The sequence below is a fragment of the Pleurodeles waltl genome, chromosome 3_1 (genome assembly GCF_031143425.1).
Source record: "Pleurodeles waltl isolate 20211129_DDA chromosome 3_1, aPleWal1.hap1.20221129, whole genome shotgun sequence".
Lineage (NCBI taxonomy): Eukaryota > Metazoa > Chordata > Amphibia > Caudata > Salamandridae > Pleurodeles > Pleurodeles waltl.
This window is the reverse complement of record NC_090440.1, coordinates 922,922,791-922,948,441: the sequence shown is the minus strand read 5'-3', so window position 1 is coordinate 922,948,441 and position 25,651 is coordinate 922,922,791. Positions and strand designations below refer to the sequence as shown.

The window sequence follows — 25,651 nt, the reverse complement described above, 5'->3', positions numbered from 1 at the left end:
ACAATGTAACATGGAATCGATGCCCATGCGCAATGGAGCCAAAGAGGAATCACTTGATCCTGTGACTCGAAAACACTGAGGAAAAATAACTTGTAACACTCCAAGCCCAACACTAGATGGCAGAATATGCATTGCATATGTATTTGCAGCTACACATGCCATCAAACATATATACATACATGTATGTATGTATGTATGTACAAGAGATGGAGCGTAACAATTATAAAACAAGAGACATTAAGGCAGTACAAAATGGAGCAGACTGAGGAAGCATAAAATGCCCATGCTTCAAACACCTCAGACAACAGCAGAACGAAGAGGACAGACCACAAGATGGCAACTGGGTGTTGCCCACTCAAAGTATTGGCTAAGGCCACAAACTTTACATCTTTACAGGGGATTTTATTTGCATTATGAATAAACCTTGAATTGAAACCTTTGTGGAGGGGAGAGAAAAAAAAAATTTAAAAAAAAATGTTTAAACATACTGCACTCCGAATCAGAAAGGTTTGTGAAGAGAAAATGCCGGAAAGGAACAATACTGGAGCCAAATGGAAAATGATTACCTTTACACAAGAGGCACAGTAGAAAACCTGAAAACAGTTTTGCTTGGTGGTTCTCCACCCGATTGGCTAGGATACAGGAAGCAGCAAGTGGAGCTGTTTTGCAAGGTGTTGTGCATTCAGTCTTATGTAAACCGGCGCATTGTCAAAGAGGGATGGGCCATATTTTGGTCAATAATGCCAGAAAACCCCAACGTCAAATTATGGATATATCTACAGTTCATGCGCACATCATGAAACAGATGCATACATGCAAATCAATTCATATTTGAGTCAATCAGACCGGGTTATAGTTATAAAGGTTAATTTCTATTTAAACCAACCAAACTGTCACTTTCCTTGAAACATCACAGAAAATGGGAAGCCCTGACAGTATCTAGTCGAAAATGTTCGCTCACAAAAAAAACAGTAGAAACCAAGAACATTACATTTTTTTTTTATTAAGTCAATACACAAAATTACAATACCATCTTGTGAACTGACACGTAACAGTTGTATCACTAACAAAACACTATTCTTTTTAAACATGTTCTACAGAGCTGCCATTGTTCCAAGCTGGTACTAAATATACAAGTAGAAAAAAAAAGGTAGAACATGAGAAGCAGGAATAGTTACATCAGCAAGGCCATAAGAACACTTCGGCAAGGACGACACCTGCTAGATCCCCAGTTAGCGCTTCACAGCACAAGTGCAGTTTGTACTACAAGCCCTACATTACAGCATCTAATTGGAAAAAATAAACACTGGCCAAAAAAACACAAAAAAAATTATATAAGAACAGTCTTTGGATATCGGAATGCAACACTTAACGTTCAGTTCTCGGGAACATCTTTTATCTCCTTGCTTTTTCGAATTTCTTCCAGTTTCTTATCCTAAAAAAGGGAAATGAAACACGATGACTCGAATTTGCAAGACAAGTTAATGTGATGCAGTGCTGAACTACATGCATAGATATTCATGCATGTGACCATGGATTAGCAGTTCTTCATAAAGATTTGAAAACAGTTGGTCTACAGTACATACACTCAAGCTACAGCCGTAACGATAGATAGCCAGAGGGTCATGTGCTAGATTGCGCTACAACCAGAAATCAGACAAACAGCAGCAAGCAAGGCGTGTGTGTGTAATATACATGTGTTTTTTATTAAGTAAAAAATGTATTTGGGTCACTTCGTTTTTTTTTTTGTGGGTGGTGGTGGGTGTCCCTACGTAGATGGTCTTAAAATCTTGTTCTCTTACAAGGCCATGAGCCCCATAAACAGACGGTGGTGGGACTGTAGCAAAGGGGCTCTGGTGGCCAAAGTTACCAGCATCCAACTCCTGCAGAGGCGGGCTACCAGCTCAAATTACAGGAGGCGGTAGCTCATGAACTGTCCACCACCAGCACCGTTTTATAACATTATGGTGACGTTAGTGGGAGCTGCTACCAAATGTTCTTCTGTTCCGTAGAAGACTCAACATACCCCATAGGGGACGCATGGGCTGCAGCATAATGTTTAAAAGGGAAGGGAACCTTCTAACGACAAGCTACCAAAATACCCAAACAAGTAGGCATTTCCTAAAGGAATGAGTGAGCTGCCAACCATAAAGCTTAAGAGTGCATGCACCATGAGGTGAGATGCTGAAGGAGCTCAGTAACAAGCACGACCAACAGGAAAGAGTCAACGCAAATAAGCCATTGGGCAAAACTGGACAGCAAACTTCACACGGAAACCCATTAATCCCTTGATGAAGTATCTGGGTCACACTGGCCAAAAGAAGTTCACTTCTCCGGTAGTGTAGTTTCCACTGGGAAGGAACCACCACCTATAACTATGGTTACAAGCATTTTTTTTTTTTTTGTAATAGATTAACACTCCCTCATCCCAGCATCACATTTTATGTCACGAATATTTGGCCGTTTCTTTATTCATGTTTTTAGCTTTAAACTTAAGTCAAGTGACTGGACCGGGTCCTCTGAATTCCATAATATGACGACACACTCGAGATATCAGTCTCCTCTGGGCAACCCTGAATTTGTATGAGTCAGTTAATTTGGGCACAAGGGCTGCAAAATGTAACTGCCACTCACACCTTTATATGCAAGACACTTAAGCAGTGTTGGTTAACTCCATGCAGTAACCTTGCTTTTTGCTAACAGGGATAGGACTCTACAACAGTGATAATGTATCCACTGTTGGTAACTTAAGAAATATTCACTCAGGTATCAGATGACCTGTAAAAAGGGCAGTCCCATGTACTAATCTAAAGTATCGCTCCTCGTTACTTGTAAGCAAGGTTTGATCTCTACATACCTTTTCTCGCAAACGTTCAAGTTTAGCTTGCATTTGTGCCTCTCTGTTCTCTTTGTTGGCTTCCATTTTGTGTGTCAGTTTTTCCTCTGCCATCTTGCTGAAGTTGTTGTTTTCTTCTATTGCTTTCTGAAGTACTTCCTTCTCATGTTCCCGTTTCTCGGCAAGTTGCTTCAAAACTTCAGCTTCGTGAGACTGAAAGAAAATAAGGAGGGTCAAATGTAGACAGTACAGCTGTAGTTAAGAAGATCATTACGACCTAACAAGTTCAGTTTAGGCATACATTTTAACCAAATTGGAGGCAAGTAGTTTACACTTTGAAAAAATGTGAAGAAAATGTAAAAAGAAAGCAAAGGCACACACCCGCAGCCAAACCAAGGACGTCAGAGAGAATTTTTTTATTTTTTTTTAACTGTCTTAAGTAACTGAAGCATAGGAAACTGGGCATCTTGATACCAACATGTACTGCAGTTTGAATTCCCATCTCCTGATGTCAGGGTACTCCATGACTCAAATTCAACCAACGGGGATATTAATCAGTCCTTCTGAACTGCACAGTACCACATGGTCTATCATAAGCCGACCAAGACTATAGCCAATTCCCTCACAGTTTAGTTAGAGGATTATCGTGACAAAGTTGCAGATAGTAGGTCTCCTTGGGAAAGAAAACACCGTGCTGCGAGTGTCTGCTCAAATTCAGTAAGGTTCTAAACCCAACTTAGGATGTTAAGGCCACATTTATCAAAGTAAACCCCATTCTGCCTAAATATACCCTAAAAGTGTGCGTTTGCACGATAGATTTTGCAAACCTAGGAGAACCAGATGAGGAAGTCATTAGCATAATGATAGTCTAGAATCTTGAGACTGTAGCCAAGGTCGTACTTTAAGTGTGCAACACCCCAATCAAGATGATTCAGTTGGTTGACGAGAAGACCATAGCCAAACAGCTCCTACAAATGTAGGGGTAATTTTTCTAATGTTCCCGATACACGCAAAAGTGTTTCAAATTTGCTGCAGTCTGGGCGGTTTGTAAGCACAAGCATGTCTGAAGCAGTCGGTTGGCTGGATACTGTTTAGACTCAAGCACACACTGAAGGGTGAAAAGCGTTCCTCGTATAAAAAGCTTCAGCAGTTCCGATGGTCCAACATAGTAAATGATTCATAGAAGACACTGCAGTTTGAAAAGAAAGGTGCTGCCTCCTCTGCAGGATATCGCCTTAATTCCCACAACTGTAAATGAATCCATAAAGTGTCTAACACTCGCCACCGTGCAGTGCAATCACATGCTTAGAGAACGCAATCTCCAGAAGTCTGTGGCAGCTACGTCTAGAAGGACCTAGGAGTAGCTTTGAGGCAGTGTTGGGCATTTAGAAATATTATCCCATGCGGCCAGAGCCGGTAAGAATGTCAGGCTATAGGATGGAGTCACGCCAAAGCTTCAATCCTTGACCAGATTCTTGTGGTGCACAAAGTTGATGGGGCATTATGCACGAATGATCAGATCCTTGTTTGCTACTGCAGACAACCTCGACCTGTTCAAGTGCCTGTAGTTGCCCAACAAGTTCTCTACACGAATCTGGCTGGTGCTGGCTAATAGGGACTTGACGATTGGGCACCAAAGGCCCATCCAAAGTGTTACTTTTAACACAGATGGTTACTGCCAGAATGTGTGGGAAGGCTCGAACAATGATAATTGTTACTAGTCCTGCAGGACGTGTAACTTGAAAAATTTACTTGACCTAGCTAATGTACCATAAACGGGTCTCAAATTGTGTGATCCTAGGCAAATATTTAATTTTACAGTTACCTTTTCCTTCATTCTCATGAGTGCACCTTCAAATAGGTGAGTTAAGCACTTCTGCTGTGAGGGGAAGAGAAAAAAAAAAAAAAAAAACACACACACACAGCCAAGATTTACAAGCAGACTTTTTTTTTCTTCTTTTTAAACGCACTGGCAGCACAGGCTGCTGACCTGTATCTACAAGGCCACCCAAAACCACTTGGTGTGGCTTTACATGGCCTTGTAGATATGGAGTAAACCAATGCACCACAAGTCGCTGCGTTGCCTTAATTTGCATTGGGTAGGCATTTCTATGAGAGTTGCTGCTAAAGTTGAAGCTTGTGCACCGTATGGTTTAGAACCCAAGCATTAAAGAGAAAGGCTTTCACTGAGTTTGTAAGCAATCTAAAATAGTGTCTGTTGGCTGTAACGTGGGGCACCCCTTGCAAGTGCATCCAAAAGGGACAAAATACTCCGATTTTAGATAAAAATATCTAAGACTCGTGAATAGATGTCACACACTAAGATTTCTGATCCATTACAGCAATGGACATGTTATCTTTCCTAAAAGAAAGATCGCCTGGACACTACATTTGCAAGGGATATAGGAGAGGCTGTCTTTGGACCCAGAAATTATAATGTTCAATGTTTCACTGACCAAATGTATTAATTTTGCACGAATTAAGATTACTAGGGGCACCGTGAGCAGGGGCTAATGGCCTATATACATTTCTTTTACTCCTTTAGTTTTTATAAAGGTAATGTGATGTTTCAGTCTTGCAAAGTTCACGATATCAGATTTTTCTTCTTTTCATTTAATGGTTGCCGCCCTTTTGATGGCTTAACTAAACCACACAAGCACTTTATGGATTCATGCAGATTTAGCAACGCATATGTGCACTTGAACGCAAGTGTTTTTACCTTGTTTCGGAGATGGAACATGGCATGCATGCAAGCACTTCAGTTGTTTCAGCAATTTATATGTGCAATATGTTGGTTTCTTCTTTTACTGCCCGAAATTTGTAATCTGGATCTTTTGAAATTCTTGAAACGTACCCTCTTGATGCAAATGTATTGCCCTTTTATGCTGGTAAACTTTCTGCTGCTCCCATGTGTGCGTAATTAAGGTTATTGTGATCATATTTTGTGGCATTCGTATTGTGTTTTAATGGTAATATGGGGCTTTTAAATTGCGCATGTGTCATGAAGTGGAAGTGTGTTGTAACTGATTGATATTGGTTTTAAATTGTAATGGACTAATATCTGTACAATAAATACACATTGTCAGTACACTACCAACACTTCAACTACCCCCCCCCCCAAATCTCTGAAAGTCAAAGCAACAAATAGTATGACCTTGGCAATTCCGTGAGCTTGTAGCATCTTGATCTTAGGCATTAGCAGTATGTGTTATATGAACGACCCAGACATACTTTCCTAAATCATTGCCATCTTAGTCAGGTCAGTACATCTGCATCATTGTAGTAGTGCTCACACCCAGACGCCACTTGCTGTTAGGCAAGATTGTCGTGAGTGCATTTTAGTTCGTTGCTTGGGCACAGTGATAGCTTACTTTAAGCTTGCTGCCTATGCCCTTTTAGTTATGTTCTGAATCCATTTTATTATTGCTTCTCCTACTGGCATTGTTTTAATTTCATTATCAGCAGCTATTCTGCAAAAGTCATTACCACTAACGTGGATGACATACCATACATCATGTTCTTTTCCTCGGATTTACAAGAACAAATGCGAGCCACACAGAATATTTTGTACTGCTGGGCCCAAGACTGCATAAACTGTCCAGCACTTGGGTACATACCTGCATCAGGATTCTGTGCGGAACATATAACATGTCAGCTATAAAGACATCTTGTAGGACAAAGGGCATTTAGAGGGGTTCCATTCAGAATTTCCATCCATGCTGGTTGTCAGTTGACCTTAGCTCGTGGCTCCACGGATCCTGATCTGGAGACTGGTGGCCTGACCCTGTACCAAGGTAACAGGAGGTGGGGTGTGCTTCTCATGGACAGATTGGCCTTACATCACCATTCTCTCACCAAGGGGTGAAAGATTGGGGTTTTAGGTAGGAATTGTGTACTCATGATATGTTGGGGGTTGTCTATATCTACATTTCCAATTCCCAATCCCGATGGTTATTCCTCATTATCCTAAACATTGCAGCTTGTGTATTTTATCGTAGATTGCAGTCTTTTCAATAAAAAGAATTGAAAACTGTCTTGCATTATAGGAAGTTGGGTCCTTATGTACTACTTCAAAGTAAGAAATAGCATGCACAGAGTCCAAGGGTTTCCCTTAGAGGTAAGATGGTGGCAAAAATAGATAATTCTAATGCTCTATGTTGTGGTAGTGTGGTCGAGCAGTAGGCTTATCAGAGGGTAGTGTTAAACATTTGTTTAACACACACACACAGGCAATAAATGAGGAACACAGACAATTCCAGGCCAATAGGTTTTTGTATAGAAAAATATATTTTCTTAGTTTATTTTAAGAACCACAGGTTCAAGATTTACAAACAATACTTTAAATGAAAGGTACTTCACTTAGGAACTTTGAATTAGGAAAATAGCATATACAGTTTTCACACAAATGGCATATAGCCATTTTAAAACTAGACACTTAGTGCAATTTTCAACAGTTCCTGGGGGAGGTAAGTGTTTGTTAGTTTTGCAGGTAAGTAAACCACCTATGGGGTTCAAAGTTAGGTCCAAGGTAGCCCACCGTTGGGGGTTCAGAGCAACCCCAGAGTTACCACACCAGCAGCTCAGGGCCGGTCAGGTGCAGAGGTCAAAGTGGTGCCCAAAACGCATAGGCTTCAATGGAGAGAAGGGGGTGCCCCGGTTCCAGTCTGCCAGCAGGTAAGTACCCGCGTCTTCGGAGGGCAGACCAGGGGGGTTTTGTATGGCGGCGGGGGGGCGGACAGACACACAAGTCAGCACAAAAAGTACACCCTCAGCGGCACGGGGGGGCTGCCGGGTGCAGTGTGCAAACAAACGTCGGGTTCGCAATAGATTTCAATGGGAGACCAAGGGGTCTCTTCAGCGATGCAGGCAGGCAAGGGGGGAGGCTCCTCGGGGTAGCCACCACCTGGGCAAGGGAGAGGGCCACCTGGCGGGTCGCTCCTGCACTGGAGGTCGGATCCTTCAGGTCCTGGGGGCTGCGGGTGCAGTGTCTTAACCAGGCGTTGGGTCGTTGAAGCAGGCAGTCGCAATCAGGGGGAGCCTCGGGATTCCCTCTGCAGGCGTTGCTGTGGGGGCTCCGGGGGGGGGGGTCAACTCTGGCTACTCACGGCCTCGTAGTAGCCGGGGAGTCCTCCCTGAAGTGTGTTCTCCACAAGTCGAGCCGTCGAGTGCAGAGTGCAAAGTCTCACGCTTCCGGCGGGAAACATGTGTTGTTTCAAAGTTGCTTCTTTGTTGCAAAGTTGCAGTTTTTGTGGAACAGAGCCGCTGTCCTCGGGAGTTCTTGGTCCTTCTAGATGCAGGGTAGCCCTCTGAGGCTTCAGAGGGAGGTCGCTGGACCCTGTGGAACATGTCGCTGGAGCAGTGTCTTTAGAAGTGGGGAGACAGGCCGATAGAGCTGGGGCCAAAGCAGTTGGTGTCTCCATCTTCTCTGCAGGTTTTCCAGCTCAGCAGTCCTTCGTCTTAGGTTGCAGGAATCTAGTTTCCTAGGTTCTGGGGAGCCCCTAAATACTGAATTTAAGGGTGTGTTTAGGTCTGGGAGGGCAGTAGCCAATGGCTACTGTCCTTGAGGGTGGATACACCCTCTGTGCCTCCTCCCCGAGGGGAGGGGGGCACATCCCTATTCCTACTGGGGGAATCCTCCAAAATCAAGATGGAGGATTTCTAAAGGCAGGGGTCACCTCAGCTCAGGACACCTTAGGGGCTGTCCTGACTGGTGGGTGACTCCTTGTTTTTCTCATTATCTCCCTTGGACTTGCCGCCAAAAGAGGGGGCTGTGTCCAGGGGTCAGGCATCTCCACTAGCTGGAGTGCCCTGGGCCATTGTAACACGAAGCCTGAGCCTTTGAGGCTCACTGCTAGGTGTTACAGTTCCTGCAGGGGGGTGGTGTGAAGCACCTCCACCCAGAGCAGGTCGGAAACTCGTGTCTCTCAGCAGCAGGCTGGCACAGACCAGTCAGTCCTGTACTGAACAATTGGGTAAAATACAGGGGGGGCATCTCTAAGATGCCCTCTGTGTGCATTTGTTAATAAATCCAACACTGGCATCAGTGTAGGTTTATTATTCTGAGAAGTTGGATACCAAACTTTCCAGTATTCAGTGTAGCCATTATGGAGCTGTGGAGTTCGTTTTTGACAGACTCCCAGACCATATACTCTTATGGCTACCCTGCACTTACAATGTCTAAGGGTTTGCTTAGACACTGTAGGGGCATAGTGCTCATGCACCTATGCCCTCACCTGTGGTATAGTGCACCCTGCCTTAGGGCTGTAAGGCCTGCTAGAGGGGTGACTTACCTAAGCCACAGGCAGTGTGAGGTTGGCATGGCACCCTGAGGAGTGCCATGTCGACTTAGTCACTTTCTCCCCACCAGCACACACAAGCTGGCAAGCAGTGTGTCTGTGCTGAGTGAGGGGTCCCTAGGGTGGCATAAGACATGCTGCAGCCCTTAGAGACCTTCCCTGGCATCAGGGCCCTTGGTACCAGTTACAAGGGACTTACCTGGGTGCCAGGGTTGTGCCAATTGTGGAGACAATGGTACATTTTAGGGGAAGAACACTGGTGCTGGGGCCTGGTTAGCAGGGTCCCAGCACACTTCAGTCAAGTCCGCATCAGGCAAAAAGTGGGGGGTAATTGCAACAGGGAGACATTTCCTTACATGCATCTTTTCTTGCCTATGTGTTTAAGAGGCATGAGGGGCAATAATAAAGTTAAAATATCCAGCTGCGATCTCAACTTGTGTTAAGGCTGGAGCAATATTAATGTGCAGGAAATACATTTACCGGAATTCTAGCTTCTAGTGAAGGGAAAGTGTTCGTGGGTCCCAGAACAAATACTCCCACAAATGCACTCACTGTACCAGAATACAATACATATACTTTTCTGGGACAAAAAGGTGGAAAGAACTTCCTGTTTCTATGCATTTTTGAGACGGTGGGAAACCAAAGTGAAACAGGAAAGGAAAGAAACACTGGCACTTTCCAAAAAACAAGGTCCAGGCACAAACTGCACATTCAGGCCTCTGCTGCAAGGAGGTGATGTGCAAAATGTTGCCATATCTTTACATTTCTAGTCATTCTTAATAAATGAAGCAGGCAGGCGCTAAAAATAGTAGCTTAGCTAGATTTCTACAAAAAAAAAAAAAATAAGGGAGGGGGGGAGCTGAATGTAGATCTTGAATCTCAACATCCAAGATTGGGAAAGGGCAAGAAGCAGGACCACACTCAAACTTCGACTGCTTAGGTTTTACAGTGCAGTGGCACATGCTTATTAGTCAGCGTAATCTTGTGCAACACCTTTGTGCAAGTTAAGGAACCAGGATGCAAGGCTAGCAAGAAGTTGCAATGTGATTGGTCTTGCATTTGCTCCACGTAGAGCTACTGGCTTTGTAAATTCCTAACTGGGTTTTTCTTTCCACATAAATTGAAAAAGTAAAACATTAGTTGGCAAAAGTGAGCTGATTCAAAGTGCCACGGCCACCATTTGCATAAGCACAAAGAGACACAAAAGAAAAAATAAGTTTGCTCAGTCAAACATATCGGCAATTGTGCCATTATCCATGTAACAGGGTCAGTTTGCAAGGTGGTAACACACCCCCTTCCCCCAAGGAGGGACAAGCGTAAAACATTTACCAATGTTGAAGGATTTTTGAAAGGCAAGCCCATGAACGAGTTAAAGTGATGGGCGTGAGGTAGGCATGGTTAAAAACCCAACATACTATCAACAGGGAAAATCAATTGCGCACACGACCTAAAAACGGAGCCTCAGGCATGTGTCAAATCCTTGGCAACTAGAATCCCAAAGCCTGCTGGCAAATTATAGAAATGACACACCTATTCAACACCATCTGCCCAAGCATGTATTAAATTGCCAAACATGTACTACACTCCTATCAGGGGAGATTTATCGTACCTCCTAATACAGTTACTATCTTCATGTGTAATGCTTTGCAGGACACATGGTTTTGTAGAAAAGCCCTAGTATATTTTTACAATCAATAGGAGAAAACTGAAGTAAGACCTCATATCACGAGAAAAAAAAAAATCTTCCAAATACTTGCCTCTTTTTGCCCGTGTCCATTAATGGTCTTAAAAATTGTGCTTGCAGGATTAGAATTTAACTCCAACAGGAGAGAACCATCTGAGGTTCTTGAGCAGTGGTCCGGAGTATCTATACTACTCTAGGCTGTATTGGCTGGAAAGGAGCACCACACACACAAAAAGCGCTACTGAAGATCTAAACCTATTCAGAGTTGTTAGGTGTAGGAAGCTGGCCTGGTGTGTTGGAGCACCTATGGTGTTATACCTTATACCCATTAGTGATGTGTAGGCAGTGTCTAGGAAGCTAGGACTCTAGAGGTAGCTGTGGAAGAGCAGCCAAGACTTATCTAGGAGACATGCAAACGTATGCAATACAGCTACATTCACAGCACTTACACACATGAAAGCACCAGTGTTACTATAATTAAGTACCTTCTATTTTTGTAACTAATACTAGAACACTGAAAAGGCAATCCCCCAACTGCAGGTAAGAAAACACAGTATCATATACACATTCACAATCAGTAAATAGCAAGCAATAGGCATTGTTAATAGCAAATAGTGCAGGGCCCTAGGGGAGGACCAAACCATATACTAAAAAAGTGGAATGTGAAAGGCAGCCCCCCACCTAAGGACGTGGGATCGGTAGAGGGGAGCTGGAGGAACTAGGGACCCTCCTCCCCCGAGAGGAGAGTCCCAGGGTGAGCCCTAGTGACCTGGAGAGCAGAGTTAAGTGCCTGGTTTACCCCACAAACCAACAGGAGGACTTTGGAAAGTGATTCTGCAAGACCCAACCAAAACTGGAAGAACCCAAAAGTGGATCTGAAAAGGAAGGGGACTAAGGCCAGTTCATGTTGGGAGTGTCCAGGTTGTGGCAGGAGCCACTACCCACCCTTCTGTGGATGCAGGACCAGGATGAAGGTGGTCGAAGAAAGTCTGCACTGCAGCACAGGAGCTGGAGGAGTCCCAGAAGTGTTGTCCCACATCAGCAGTCAGTGGTGCTGGAAAACCACCACCAAGCCTTGGAAAAAGGCAAGAGATGGAGAAGGTGATTTTCAAGACTCAAGATGACCAGCAAGGTCCAGAGGACTCAACCCAAGGAGGGAATCCAGTGAAGCCCTCAGCAGCTGGGAGAGTCACAAGGAGGCAGCCCCACAAGCAACCCACTGGGCAGAAGGCACAAGAGTCTCAGTGAGGCAGACTCAGCACACCTGAACAGGAGTCCTACGTTGGTGGAGCAGCAGGCAGGAGTGCTGGGGCTACACAGAGCCCGACGATACCTTGGAGGAGGAGCAAACAAGCCTTGGTAGCTCCAGGAGTTGCAGCACACTGTCCTGCAAGGAGAGGTTAAGGGCTTACCAGTCTTTCAAGTTGGACAGCTGGTAGAGAGGACCAAGGGGACCACTCCAGACCACAACCTGTGATGCAGGATCCATGCAGCTCAGGAGGAAAGAAGATCCACGCAGCGCAGGAGGAAAAGATTGACGCAGCAGGTAGTCGTTGCAGTTGGTGCCTGCAAATGCAGGGGAGTGACTCCTTCACTCCAAGGGGGATTGCTTCTTACTTTTTGTGCAGGCTGAAGACTCCTTGCCCGGGCAATGTAGTTGCTGGAAGGAGCCTGAGAAACAATGTTGCAGATTTGTCGCTAAAGTTGCAGACTGTCAGTTCCGGGGCGGTCCAATTGCAGTCCCAGTTGCCACAAAAAGAAGCAAATGATGCAGAGGAGGCCTGCTGGAATTTTGCAAGTACAATCTGAGGACCCACCCAACAGGGAGTCCCTAAATAGCCCAGGAAGAGGGATTGGTCACCAAGCAGGGTGACCACCTAGCAGGAGGGGTGCTGTGCAGTCACCTACCTGCCCACTCAGATGCTCCTAGGGCGTCTGCCCACCTTAGATTCAAGATGATAAAATCATGTAGCCACCTGGAGGAGCTCTGGGCACCATCCCTAGGGTGGTGATGGACAGGAGAGTGGTCACTCCCCTTTCCTTTGTCCAGCTTCAAGCCAGACCAGGGACCCCTGTACTGGTGCAAACCAGTTTATGCAAGGAGGGCACTAAATGTGCCCTTCAAAGCATGCTGGTGGCTTAGGGAGGCTACCCCTACCAAGCCATGTAACACCGAATTCCAATTAAGAGGGCATTCCCTCCCTCTCCCACGGGAAATCCTTTATTCTGCCTTCCTCTACCTGAGCTACTCAAGCAGGAGGGCAGAAACCTTTCTGAGGGGTGGCAGCAGCACAGGCTGCCCGGAAAACCCCATAAGACTGGAAGGAGTAATGCTTGGGGTCCTGTAAGAAGCCTCTAGAGTGCATGGGATCATACAACCAATACTGGCAACATTATTGGGGGTATGAGTCTGACATTCCTGATACCAAACATGCCTGGGTTTGGAGTTACCATTATGTAGCTGGACACAGGTCTGTGTCCAGTAAACGGGTAAAATGGGTTCCCTGCACTTACAAAGTCCAGTACAATGGAGCTGGAGTTCATAAGACCACCTCTACTAATGCAGGAGTGCCCTCATACACAGGCACCTGCACCCTGCCCTCTGGGCTAGTAAGGCCTATCATAGGGATGACTTAGTAACCTGTAGTGAAAGGGTTCATGCACCTTTACACACAGGCTGCAATGGCAGGCCTGCAGACACATTCTGCATGTGCTCCCACGGGTGGCACAATACATGCTGCAGCCCATGAGGAACCCCTGGTGCCCCAATGCCCTGGGTGCCATATACTAGGTACTTGTATGGGGGCACCAGTAAGCAAATTATGGGCAGTGCAAAGTCCCAAGAAACCACATTTAAGGAGGGGGCGGGCTGGGGGCAATCACTTGGGCCCAGGTTAGCAGGAACCCAGTCAATCATGGACAGCAGGCAAAAAGTGGAGGTAACCATGCCAAAACAAGGGTACTTTCCTACATTAGGAATACATGTGACCAAGGTAAAGCCAGCCAGACACCTACTGTAAGTTTGTGACAGAGCCCACTCCCCGCAACACACCTCTACGGGCAGAATAACAGTGTTGAAGACACCCTCGCACAAAGAAAGAAGCTGTTAGAGAGCAGAATACTTAAAATGGTCAGCATTCATTAGCACTGCCCCTCTGCCATGTAGAACTGATGGTTCTTGGTAACAATGCTTCAATACAAGTGGTCCAAGAATTCCCATATTTGAGGAGAAAAATGATGAGGGAAAAAATACACACACACGTTTGACCAGTAAAGAGTTAAACACCACTGTACTGGCCCAAACAATCACCCATTTAAGTGCAAACCGTCTGGAAACGTTTTAAGTAACCAAACAAGTGTCCTAAGACTGCAAGCCCTGTTCTTTTTTCCCCAATCTGCCAATGAAGTGCTGCAATGCTAAAAGATAAGATGCACTTTGAACCCCAGTTACCTTGCGCCTCTCTTCCGCAGCTTCCAGCTTTTTCTGAATTTCTTCCAGAGAAAGATCCTTTTTCTTTGGAGGGGAAAGGAGATGGTCTGCACCACCAGCCTTTGCAGCAGCTGCCGCCTTGTCAGTGAGAATAACCTCAAAAGACTGTCCAGAAGCACGTTTGTCTAGTTCCTTTACCTGAATATCTGAAATTCAAATCAAACAGTGCCTGTCATATTAAAACACCATTGAAGAAGTCTTAGAACCTAGCACAGTAAGAGCTATTTCAAAATAAAGGCTGTACCTATTAAATTCTTTGAACCAATTTAGTGAATTGAAATGACAGGCTGTAAAAGCCCCATTGCCCTCAAGTACAGAGATTATCTATATCTACTGGTGGTCACCACTGGGTAGTTATAGTTAGGGCCTAGTTTCTATATAAAAACTTACTTTCCTATATCTTTGGGACTGGTTGATTAATCCTTGTGAACTTTTCCAGGGGGTGGGGGTGGCTGTCAGGGACCCCAAAAAACAACCCGCACATTTGCCGCTCATGTGGGCTACTGTCTGGAAAGTTTCAGGGTGATTGTTAAGCAGGGGGCTGTGCAAGAAAGGGGAGGGGCGCCTCCAAAACACTTGCCCCTCCCATCCATTTTTCCATAGGGATTTTTAACAGCAATAGCATCCGAACCACTGGACAGAATTATAACAAATTTGGCAGAGAGGTAGCGCTTGGTCAAGAAAGCTACCTATGTTATCTGGTGTAAGCAATTAAAGAAATAAAAAAATTCATACACATATATACATACACGAACTGTCCTGATATTGTACTGGAAACTGATTGGCTGACAAAAATTCAACAAGGAAGTGTTGGCAGCCATGTCTGGCCTCTGCTTCAGCAGACTCCCTGAAAGGGGAGGGGAGGGGGAGCCAGGTCAAAGTATAGTCACCCTGACCCCTCAGCTCTGGTGCTGGGGTCAAACAGCTCTCCCCTCACTGCAAACGGAGGTTCTCTCTGTTTCCCCGATGGAGATGCAGGCAGGGAAACTAAGGAAACATTGGCTGTAGCAGCTACCTCTCTGCGGATGCAATGCCTCGCACAGGAGGGGGTGGCTGGGACCACATGGGACTTCAGGCTTCCCTCGCTGTGGCCAACATTGTGACTTAGTGCAGGGGTGGGGATAACGAGTGAGAACCCAGGGTACATAGCCAGGCCCTGTGGAGGGCACCCCAACTCCCCGCAAAATGAATAAATTGGGATCGGTACTAGTGGTGCGGGTTATAGTTACTTGAATTAACTAACGATAACATGTGAATTTCTATGGTTTGGTACATTTTAAATGGGAGCCTAACTATCACGTGACTATAACCTTTTATTTTGTTTTATTGATTTTCTATGGGTTTTTTTTTCTTTCATTCTATTGCCCAACTATAGCATCCATGTAACCTTTGTAGATATAGATATAAATCCCACTGTTTATTCAATATTATTGTTCTAAATCAGTTTGGGATGTTTGTTTTGCATTTTGACTATTACTGTTTGGGAACTGCATACATACTTAACACGCTGCACTAAGTTAAGCTTGACAGTTTACTGGCACAGCAACCAGGTAGCGGAGCTCAGGCTCATTTAATTACTAAGGGTTCACCCTCACAAGCGTTATGATTATTCTTTGAGATGGGAAGCCACCCACACCAAGTAATAATCCAGTTTCTTCCAACAGATATGTACAGAGCACAATTCACGATAAGATCTTTGCACTAATACATTTATGGTCTTGTGGTTGGAGAGCCTGCCCTTGGGTGCAGCAATCATGGACGGTCATGACTTAAATTTAACATACATGAGATTATAAACGGCTGAGGAACACTGGACTATTCCAGGCAAAAACTGAAGCTACGAGAGTTATTTCATTAACAAAACAAAAAATATAATGATAATGTGCCTTATTTATAATGAACTATGTGCATTTAACTAAAGTTAAATTACCAGTGCAGCTCAGCTGTTAGGGACAATGCACAGTTGTTGGGAAACATGATATTTGTTGTGTCGTGTCATTTCCTTCACTCACCAGAACTGGCCATGATGATAAGTCAAAACGGGAACGGGTCTAACAATACGAAGACCCTAAAGAAAAAGAAAAATATATGAAGCTGCATTTGTGCGACAATAATCAAAAGCAGTCTTAACCTTAACTTCTCTTTACAGCCCGAAACTGTACACGTAGCTACACATTAATGCCCACACTCAAGGTGTAGCTTCATTTGAGATGCCCATACAAACATCCCCACCGTATCCAGCAATTGTTTCAAAACTCCTTAGCTACTAAGTCTAGATCTGTGCTCCAAATGTCAGTGAATTCTAATATCAAGAGTGTGAACCTAGAGTAATTTAAGGTGGGACCATCGGTTAAAGGAGAAAAGCCCTTAATTGTAAAGGAACTCTCAATCACAGATTGTTATCTAGTGACATGCTTCTTCATCGACTTCTTCCCAACCCTGAGGGTTGGGGCATGCTGCACCTCCTTCCTCCCATGGGAGCACTTTCTAAAGGAAAAGGCGTGTGGGATATATGTGAGGTAGTCTTTAAAATTGCCTAGGCGGTATCCAAATCAAGGTTCATTCATGAGGCTGCCTGGCAAGGTTAATAAGGGCGGAAAATGCTAGTTGGAGTAACTATCAATCTTTGTCCTTAAGTGTGAGCCATTAGTTTCTGTGACGTATCCCAAGCTAGTGGCTCTCGTCAGGAACAGAATGTCCTTATTAATACACTTTTGAGTAAGGGTGGCCGATTGTTTAATCATTTAAACCAGTGGTTCCCAACCTGTGGTCTGCAACTGCTTAGAAAATATGTCATAATCTTAACAGATTGGGTCCCCAGCTGTCATCAGTAATGACTCCGTTTGTGGGGGTCCCCAGGTTCCAGTAATGATAGAGCAGGGTCCACACAAAAGGTTGAGAACCACTTATTTATACCATGCCACACATACACGGTACACTACCGTAATAACATTTCTTATAAGTGGGCTCACTTATTTAGTGAGCGGCTGGTGCCCCATGGAGATCTCTGGAGGGAAGCGTGCCCAGTAGCCACATGCATGTAGGCACTGGGGGCAGTGAACAGAACTTGGGCCTAATGTGGACCCATGATGACCGACTACTGGGCACACTCCTCACTGGAAACCCCTTTGGGGGGCACCGTGTGCTCGCCAAAATAAAACTAGTTGATCAAACTAAAGAAACAAGATATGATCGTAACTTTAACTATCCCTTTTTGAATAGCACTTCGTGATTTTAAAAAAAAAGTTATAGTGCTACAAATCTTAACGTAAGGAGTAACAGTTCTTCACTTAACATGCACACAATACGTTGACAATAAATAAGTATGTAAATCAAATGCAGGATGTTACATAAGACAATGAGGATTTCAGAACTAAGGAGTCCGTCTTTGCTGGTAGGGTTGTTAGGGGAGAATGGCTGGGAGAAACGCCAGTTGCCTGTCCTAACAAAAGGTTTTGTCAAAAGCAACCCACTTACCAATCCTCATAGATTTAACCTGTCACCTCAATGTTTTGTCTTTTGCGGAAGACACTAACGCTGAATGCTACTTTGGAGTCAACACGGTGAGTAGACCATAAGTGTACTAACCATCAGTTATTTTTCCATTTTTATCCGACATCTACTGAACACCTAGTTCCCTGCAGCACGTACCTTTATCCCATACATTTTAAACGCAGCCTTTGCAACCAATTAACCTATAACACATTTACTGTAATACTAGAACAAAAAAAAACAAAAAAAAGGATTGACTGTCAAGTCTGTTTCGTGACTCCGCCTCATCTGTTCCTACACCTTAACCCAAATCTATGGGTTCCCGAAGATTTTCCAATTACAAAACTGAGAAGCAGAATTTCTCTTACCAACCCTCCTCGTGCTTTTCGCTCGACCGCTTTGCCTCGGTCCCCTGCATCCACTACACACGAACCGGCGCCCCCCTCCGTTTCCTTACTGGTGGCGCGTAGCTGGAAGACCCATCTCTGTGCCTGGATGTATAGCCCCAATCGTCAAGAGACCGCTAAAAACCCGATTTGGACTTATTTTCTCGGCTCTCCACTAATTTGATACACAGCGGTAGGAAGGAGTGGGTTACGATTTACAAACCTAAACAACGCAGCGCTGGCGAGTTGGACAATCTAGGTGTCTTCTGCAGCCTTGCGGGGCGGATGTAAGCAAACCTGACCCAAGACCAGATAATACGCCCTCTCCCCCATTGTGAGTGTTACGACTACCTCTCCCTAAATTGTGTTTTATTCGCTGATCCACAAGCAAAGGTAGTTCGATGATAGTCTATATAAGGGAATATGAACACCCTATATTCCGCGGAGGCAGGGTTATGGGCATGGAGTAAATGTCAGTCGGGGGACTTTACTCTAGGGTAATTAAACGGCAGCAGGGTCCTGTTGTCATGGCTCGCACTCCAGGTTACACGACCGTTCGCAGTTCTTCCCCATTCACTTCAAAGTCTCAATGGTAAACGGCATTTATCGGTGATACGCCCACGCAACGAATGTCGCAAGGCGCCCCAATTCCGAAAATGTCCCCTCTCAACTTCGCGGTCTTTGGTTAAAGGAAGGCGGCAGACTAGGCAGTGGCTTCACAGCATGGGCGGTCCAGCAAGGTAACTCAACTCCTTTATAGTGTCCTAGACTGCTCATACAGGAACGTCACACTGCTAGGGCGAAGTGACACGGCTGCGTTAAAGGAACATGCAAAGAGCGCAGACTTAAGATACGTTATCAGTAACGCCGCACAAAGACTCGAATGCAGACAAAGCATGTGTGAAAAACCATGCCAAGTAGTGCGCAAAGGTAATGCGAGTTAGCGTGACGGTGGTCAGATTGGTACGGAGCCTTGTCCCCAAGAGTATGCAGGCCGTAGTGTGCATACTGGTAGCGGCCAAAAATAGAATGCAAAAATAAGACATTTTGGGTTCACCGACGTGATTGCTGCCAGCGAATATACCACACACCCGCGGAAAACAGAAAGTAGCAGTATTTTGGACATAAAATAAGTTGCGAGCATAGAAATGTTTGAAATTGTTGTGGACAGAACGACCAAGGTATTAGTACTGGTGGTGTGCATTGTCAGAGGTCTCTATGTATGGTGACCAGCTGCCCCGCTGATTTAGCCCCGATTTTTTTTAGCAGCTGCCCGGCTGATTTACAGAAATTAAGCGCGTGCCCCGGTTTTTAAGAGAGGGTCAACTGAAAACGGTGAAGTGCTTTTTTTATGTTTTCTAAAGTATGGATATTTAACAGCGGTTGTAAGAAGCAATTAAATTAACAGACATAATATTGGCTAAAAAAAAAAAAAAAAAAAAAAAAAACACTTGTGTTCTTAGTGCCTCTATTGTAATTCTAGGCTGATGAAGATGGTCATTCTGCGCGCTAGGTTCAAGTAAACCTGTAGCCCTATTTTTATGAAATGCCCCCTTTTAACTTTCAAATTATGCCCCCCGCCATTTGCATGGCTAGCCATTGAGGCCTTTGTTAGGTTTGGCGGGTTTGCGATTAGCGTCTTAGACAAAGAGCGCCACTGTCCCCACGCGGTTCGCACACATGAATAGCGTTCGATAGGGAGGGCGTGATAGGGAGTGTGAGTCGAGCGCATGCGCAGACCGTCCTATGCCTCCCGCCTCCCTTTGTTGTTCTGGAATCGGCATAGTGGGTGGGGCGCGGAGGCTCATCGAGCAACACAAAGCTAACGCGTGCGAGACGTACCACGCCCACCCCCGTGGCTGACCTCCGCCATTGGCTGGAGCTGCGCCCGTCTGCCAAGCGAAGCGCGCGGGGAACCGAGGCGGTTACCCTGGATTCAAACGAAGAAGTGCGCGCGCCTGGGGCATGTTCGACAACAAGCGTAAATGCGTTTTAAAACGTGCAAATGAAACTAGAGGCAGAACGAGGAGTACGCTATCAAATATTTGAGGAGACACGTAGAGTCCCCAGAAGGTAGTGATCGCGATCCTTTAACCACCACCCAAAAATGCGATTTAACCAAACAATGGCAATCCTCCCTGGAGCCCTTTCAGTGTTTTGCCACCTAAATGCGTCCGGTCCAACAACGTCCGTTCTTGCATATTTGAACAAGATGCTATTAGAGGTACCAGAAATCACACCCCCTTTCCCAAAATAGTATCTCCGCCCGTATGGTTCCCCACTACCCCCTAATAGTAATCATAAGCCTCACCTACTTTATGGTCATTAGTACCACCCTACTGCCCAATCACACATTTACCCACCCCTCTACACTCACCTGCTGCTCCGCTCTGTCTGACTCGCCCTAGCCGCCCGAACCCAACAAAAGCGACAGACAGCGACACGTGACAGCCCATTGTCCACCTCCATTGGTTGAAAGGCGTAGCGCGTGCCTCCTAGAGGGGGGGCGCGAGACTGGGCGGAGCCGGCCGGCCCATCAACAAGTGACGCTTCAGTAGAATTTTGGGAAGTGTAGTGCCCATGTGTGAGGCCAGCCCAAAGCTTCTCCTGGAGACGATGGTGTCAAATTGTTCTAAAAACTACGACGTGATCTCTTTTATTTTCTAATGTTCCGAGCAAAAGATAGACAAAATACACATATGCAGATTCCCCAGCTCTGCGTCTTAGAGGTGAAACGAGGGTTCCCCTGAAATACTAATAAAACAATTATATCGTTTCTAGCAGCGGCCCTCCAATATCTCGAACCAATGACATGCATTTAAAATGGAAATTTCAAGTTAGGGTAGCAGTTCTTTATTGTGGATGCCCTGGTATGTTTTATACTGTTTTCTACAAAGGGTAATGTCCATTTCACATGGCAACACACCAGGGTTGCCCAGCGTTCTGGACTCTAATTGATCTGGCGAGATGGCAAATGCAACGTGAAAACCAGGGCGGCACAAGTGACTCGAGCATCCTCCCACCACAAAACAAGAAAAGGATGGTGACGTTGACCCAAGAAACATTGTCCTTGTGGTACTGCGTGTAAATAGTGTTTACGTAGAGTCAATGCTATTAATCCGCCAATGTGTGCTATTCTAGTGTTAGAAACAGAACTAGTTGTCATGGGCAACTCTGGTTTCCCCAACATGATTATCAATCAGCAAGGCATTGTTCGACTCTGTACCTGCACATCAATTTGAGTGTCCCTTTGAACAAGATGTGAAAGTTGTGGAATTCAATGGATGCAGAAAACATTTTGTAGATTATTTTGCCACCAATGCAGGGTTCAAAGAAAGAGCTGCATGACCAAAATAGACGTGGCAAACAACAAAGCACGTGTTGTTGGATGGAGGACCAAAGACTGTGAATAATAGCTCCCAATCCTTGTGCAACTGATCCAACACAGAAAAAGAGAAGAATACTCCAATCCTTTATTCCTCTCCTAAGGTGTTCAATGATAGCTTATGAAAACTATAATGACTGTGCACTACATAAGATTGAAGGAAGACTCCAAATTGGCGAGTCAGAAATGTGACAGGAGTACCCATTCTGTGTGTGCGAGGGCTTACGGGTCCTTTTGAACGGATTGTAAAAGGAATACATTATTTAGGATTTGGAGTCTTCCGAATAGATTTCACCTATCTTAGCAGAGGAAAGGGAAACCTGCACTTCTATATGGATTTAAGAGCATTAAACTCATGCATCACCATGGCCAAGCCCCATTGACTAAGATAAATTAGATTTTAACCACGTTGGATGAAGCGGAGATCTCACAAACGTCTACCACCAGATCGAATTTGATGAGGCACTGCTTTCATAACTTCTTTGAGATTGTATCACTACGAGAGCGAGCTGTTTGCCCTCACGTCGGTGGCGTCTGTCTTCCAAAGAACAATGTTCCACCTATAAGCAGATATGAATGACGTTTTGATACTCACAAAGGACACTGGAAAGCGTGCCTTACATGAAGTTTGCTCCAGGTTATACAACAAGGATCTGTGTATGGAGAAACGTAAATTGTTCAAAACCTAATCTGAATATTTAGGTCACATGATTTCTGCAAAAGGGTAGTTCCCAAGGTGTTGTTAGTAAGAGCTATCAAAAAAGCCCCAACACGGACAACAGACAGACATTAATATCATTCTCTGCGCATTTTCAGTACTATGAGAAACTTTGCTACTGTCATGGAACCATTGCAGAAACCCCTGTGAAAAGGGGAAGGTTTATGTGAAACAAGGCCAGCAAGAGGCATTTGGCAGTATTAAAAGCCAATTAACTGAAGCTCCTACCCTACAACCATTTCCTATAGAGAATGGCTCTGATCCACAACCATTCTCTATAGGGATGCAATGTGTTATCACTGTTGATACCAATGATTATGTGTTGGGGGGCATTTTGTCCCAGAGAGCAGAAAAGGAATAGTTGGGTGTGGTATTTGCATCAAGAACTCGAAGTAAAACTGTTAAACAAGTATGCTGTAATTGAGTGTGAGATATTATCCTGTGTGTGGGCCACAAATCACTTTTGGCAGTTTGTTTGGGGAGACAAATATGATTTGAAAACAGACCGTAGGCCATTGATGCAGAATTTATCCCCTGAGGGAGGGTTTACACCGGCTGCACACATTACGTCGTTTTTGGCACACAACACACATAAATAAAAGCACATGAACATCAGCCACTTATGTTCATTTTTCCAGTGTGTTTTACTGCAAATTGCACACCCTCTGTACATTTTTATCACAAATGCCACATATTTACGTGGAGTGGTGTAATGGCAATTTTTGGGGAGTTCCGTGTAACAAGCATAATGTGATATTCCCAAAATTAGGTACATTACACCAGCATAGTTTAAATTTATTCAAAGCCTAATTATCATTCAAAATGTCAAAAGCTTAAGTCCATGGTGAAGGTGCCTAATATAAAGTGCTTGATTTTCTCATGGAAGCATGTAGTAGAAAGGGATACCCTGAATCCACTGTCACTGACAATGGTATACTGTTTACTTCAAAGGAAATGTCAGAATTCTACTTACCTCATAACAGTAAACACATCAAATGAGCACTCTACGACCCACAGTGTAGCAGCCATGTAGAATGTTTCTACAAGTACAGATCATGCCCCCCGAAGTCAAATTCCGATGTTTCTGGCCAGCAAAGAGAGCCTGTGGGTGTTCAGAATCTTGCCATATTTCATCCCTGGAGTCAGTCCTTTTCAGCTGTTAAGGGGAAGACTTCCTGCTTACAATGTGGGTGGTTCAAAACCAAATTCGCACATGGGTAAAGGTGAAACACCATTGATTCCTGAAGGAGGTCAGAGCAAGGGTGAAATCCCAACAGAATAAGTACAAGCAACAGTATGACACCACTCACTGAGCGAGAACCACTGACATATTAGTTGGTGATTTGGGTACATCGTGAAGGGTGGGTCTAATTTTTTCAAGGTCAATGATTGTTCTCAAAATCAACGAGGGACATGTCATTACTCAGGATGGGAAATGTTGGTTTGTGAGGAGAGTGGATTACTGGATGGAAGGTGTTGTGTCAGGAGATTATGACTATGATGCAGGAACTAGATAAGATTTTGTGTCGAGTCCCACACATACTCTTGGGTGGGCCTGTTGCTTACTGTGTCAAGAGCAGTGCAAGGATGAGGAAGAATCTTGCGGGAATGGCAATTTATGTGAGGAGAGCTTGGATACTGACTTTATTGCATAACAGGTGCATAACAGGGGTGTGGAATTTAATAACATATCTACTTTCCAGTGGTTGCTTCTTAAATCTACTTGTCCTGTAAACAAATTTACTTGTCCCTTTGGAGCCATGTAGTGTTGCGACAAATTATGGCAGCAATCTCATTGTGTAAGAGCTCTGATAATTGCCTCTCTGATTATGCCAGGGCTACTAATATAGTAGGGCTTTAATACTTGCAATTTCAATCCCTATTATAGCAATTTCCTTATTTTGCCACCTTTCCGCAGCTCTACATACTGGGGATGGAGGAAGCAGTAAGCAATAGTTCCAGGTCTGGAATGCTTTTGAGTCTGTAAAACCTTGAAAAATAGGTGCCACCGACATAAAGAATTTTTCAGTCCTGAAGATGACTCGCTAATAATTTGGTGTCTTTACGTACGGTCGAAACGTTGACTATTAAATGTGGATTAAATATATACGGTGACTTCAAGACACCTAGAGTAAAGGGGTCTACTCGAAGTTCACTGTTTTCTTATGCTTTTTAACCACATTTTATTAATATTGTATATAACACTCTGGCACTTTAATTGTCACACTAATCACTTTCACTGCACCGTTGTTTCAGGAGTACCTATTTTTTAAAATTTTTAAGCTTTTTATAATTGAAGAAATAGTTGTTATGGATAACAGAAATAAAAATGTAATTTGAACTAATTTAATGATGTTATATCTGGTTATAAATAGATTTTAATAAAATTTTAAAGTGCTGTGGAGGTCTAGGCATATACTTCCCCCTAGTGACAAATTTTGTATTTATTATTTAATTAACCAGGTCTAAGGGTTATTTGGGTTTGCCTCATTTTGTATAATAAGGTTTTTCTGATCAGGAAACATGAAAAAAAAATCAGCATTGATTTGATCCTTCCCTTTCCTGTCAGACGTCAAAGGACTAAGGCTGAAGGAAAAGGAACTTATTCAGGGCCCAGAGGTTAAGACCTTTGTTTCGGTACATCCAGGTAAGTGAGGAATGGTAATTAAAAAAAGATAATGTGGCACTCCTTGAGATTTGTCGACAGCCGACTTGATGCCACAAATTCCTTCTCAATAGTAGAAGAGTGCGGTTCCCTAGCAAGTAGCTTCTGACTAATGAAAAGAATAGGATTTTTAACATTCTCATTCATCTGAGAGAGGACTGCTCCTGGCCCCACATTGAATGCATCTGTATGTAAGATAAAAGGTTTCTCAAAGTTAGGGGATTGCAGAGCAGGTTTTGATGAAACTACTTGTTTTGAATTAACAAAAGTCAATATGGCTGTTGTGAAAGGTCTCTTATAGGCTTTGGTAGTCACTGACTTCTTCAACAGGTCAGTAAGAGGTGCTGAGAAGTGCGAGTAGTTTGGAATGAATCTCCGATAATACTCAAAAGTCCAAGGAAGGCCCTCATTTCACATTTATTTTTAGGAAATGGTGTTTCAGAGATAGCTTTAACTTTCTCTTCCTGAGGCTCAATAATACCATTCCCCAAGTGGAACCCCAAAGATTTAACTCTGCTGTTGGCTATTTTGGATTTCTTGGATTTAATGTGGAGACCAGGCTGCTGTTATGTACAGCGGTTAGCTTTTTTAAGTGTTCCTGCCAATGAGGACTAAAGTAAACAATATTGCCTAGACATGCCACAGCAAATCCACGGTGGACTTCTTGCAATTGGTATATCAGTCTCTGGAATGTAGCTG

At 44.2% G+C, this 25,651-nt stretch overlaps 1 protein-coding gene across 2 annotated transcripts; it reads right to left on the bottom strand.

Moving 5' to 3' along the window:
- Positions 1-983: 983 nt before the first annotated feature.
- STMN1 (stathmin 1) lies at positions 984-20,586 on the bottom strand. Of its 2 annotated transcripts, none has more exons than XM_069223907.1 (5): positions 20,562-20,586; positions 16,319-16,374; positions 14,268-14,452; positions 2,858-3,049; positions 984-1,435 (listed from the first exon to the last, which is right to left on the bottom strand). In XM_069223907.1, exons 2-5 carry the CDS (start codon positions 16,329-16,331, stop codon positions 1,376-1,378), a joined length of 450 nt encoding a protein of 149 aa, XP_069080008.1. In that variant the 5' UTR covers positions 16,332-16,374; positions 20,562-20,586; the 3' UTR covers positions 984-1,375. The 2 variants fall into 2 exon arrangements, with proteins under 2 accessions (XP_069080008.1, XP_069080009.1); XM_069223908.1 differs by lacking the exon at positions 20,562-20,586 and adding an exon at positions 18,167-18,963.
- Between the last annotated feature and the right edge of the window lie 5,065 nt (positions 20,587-25,651).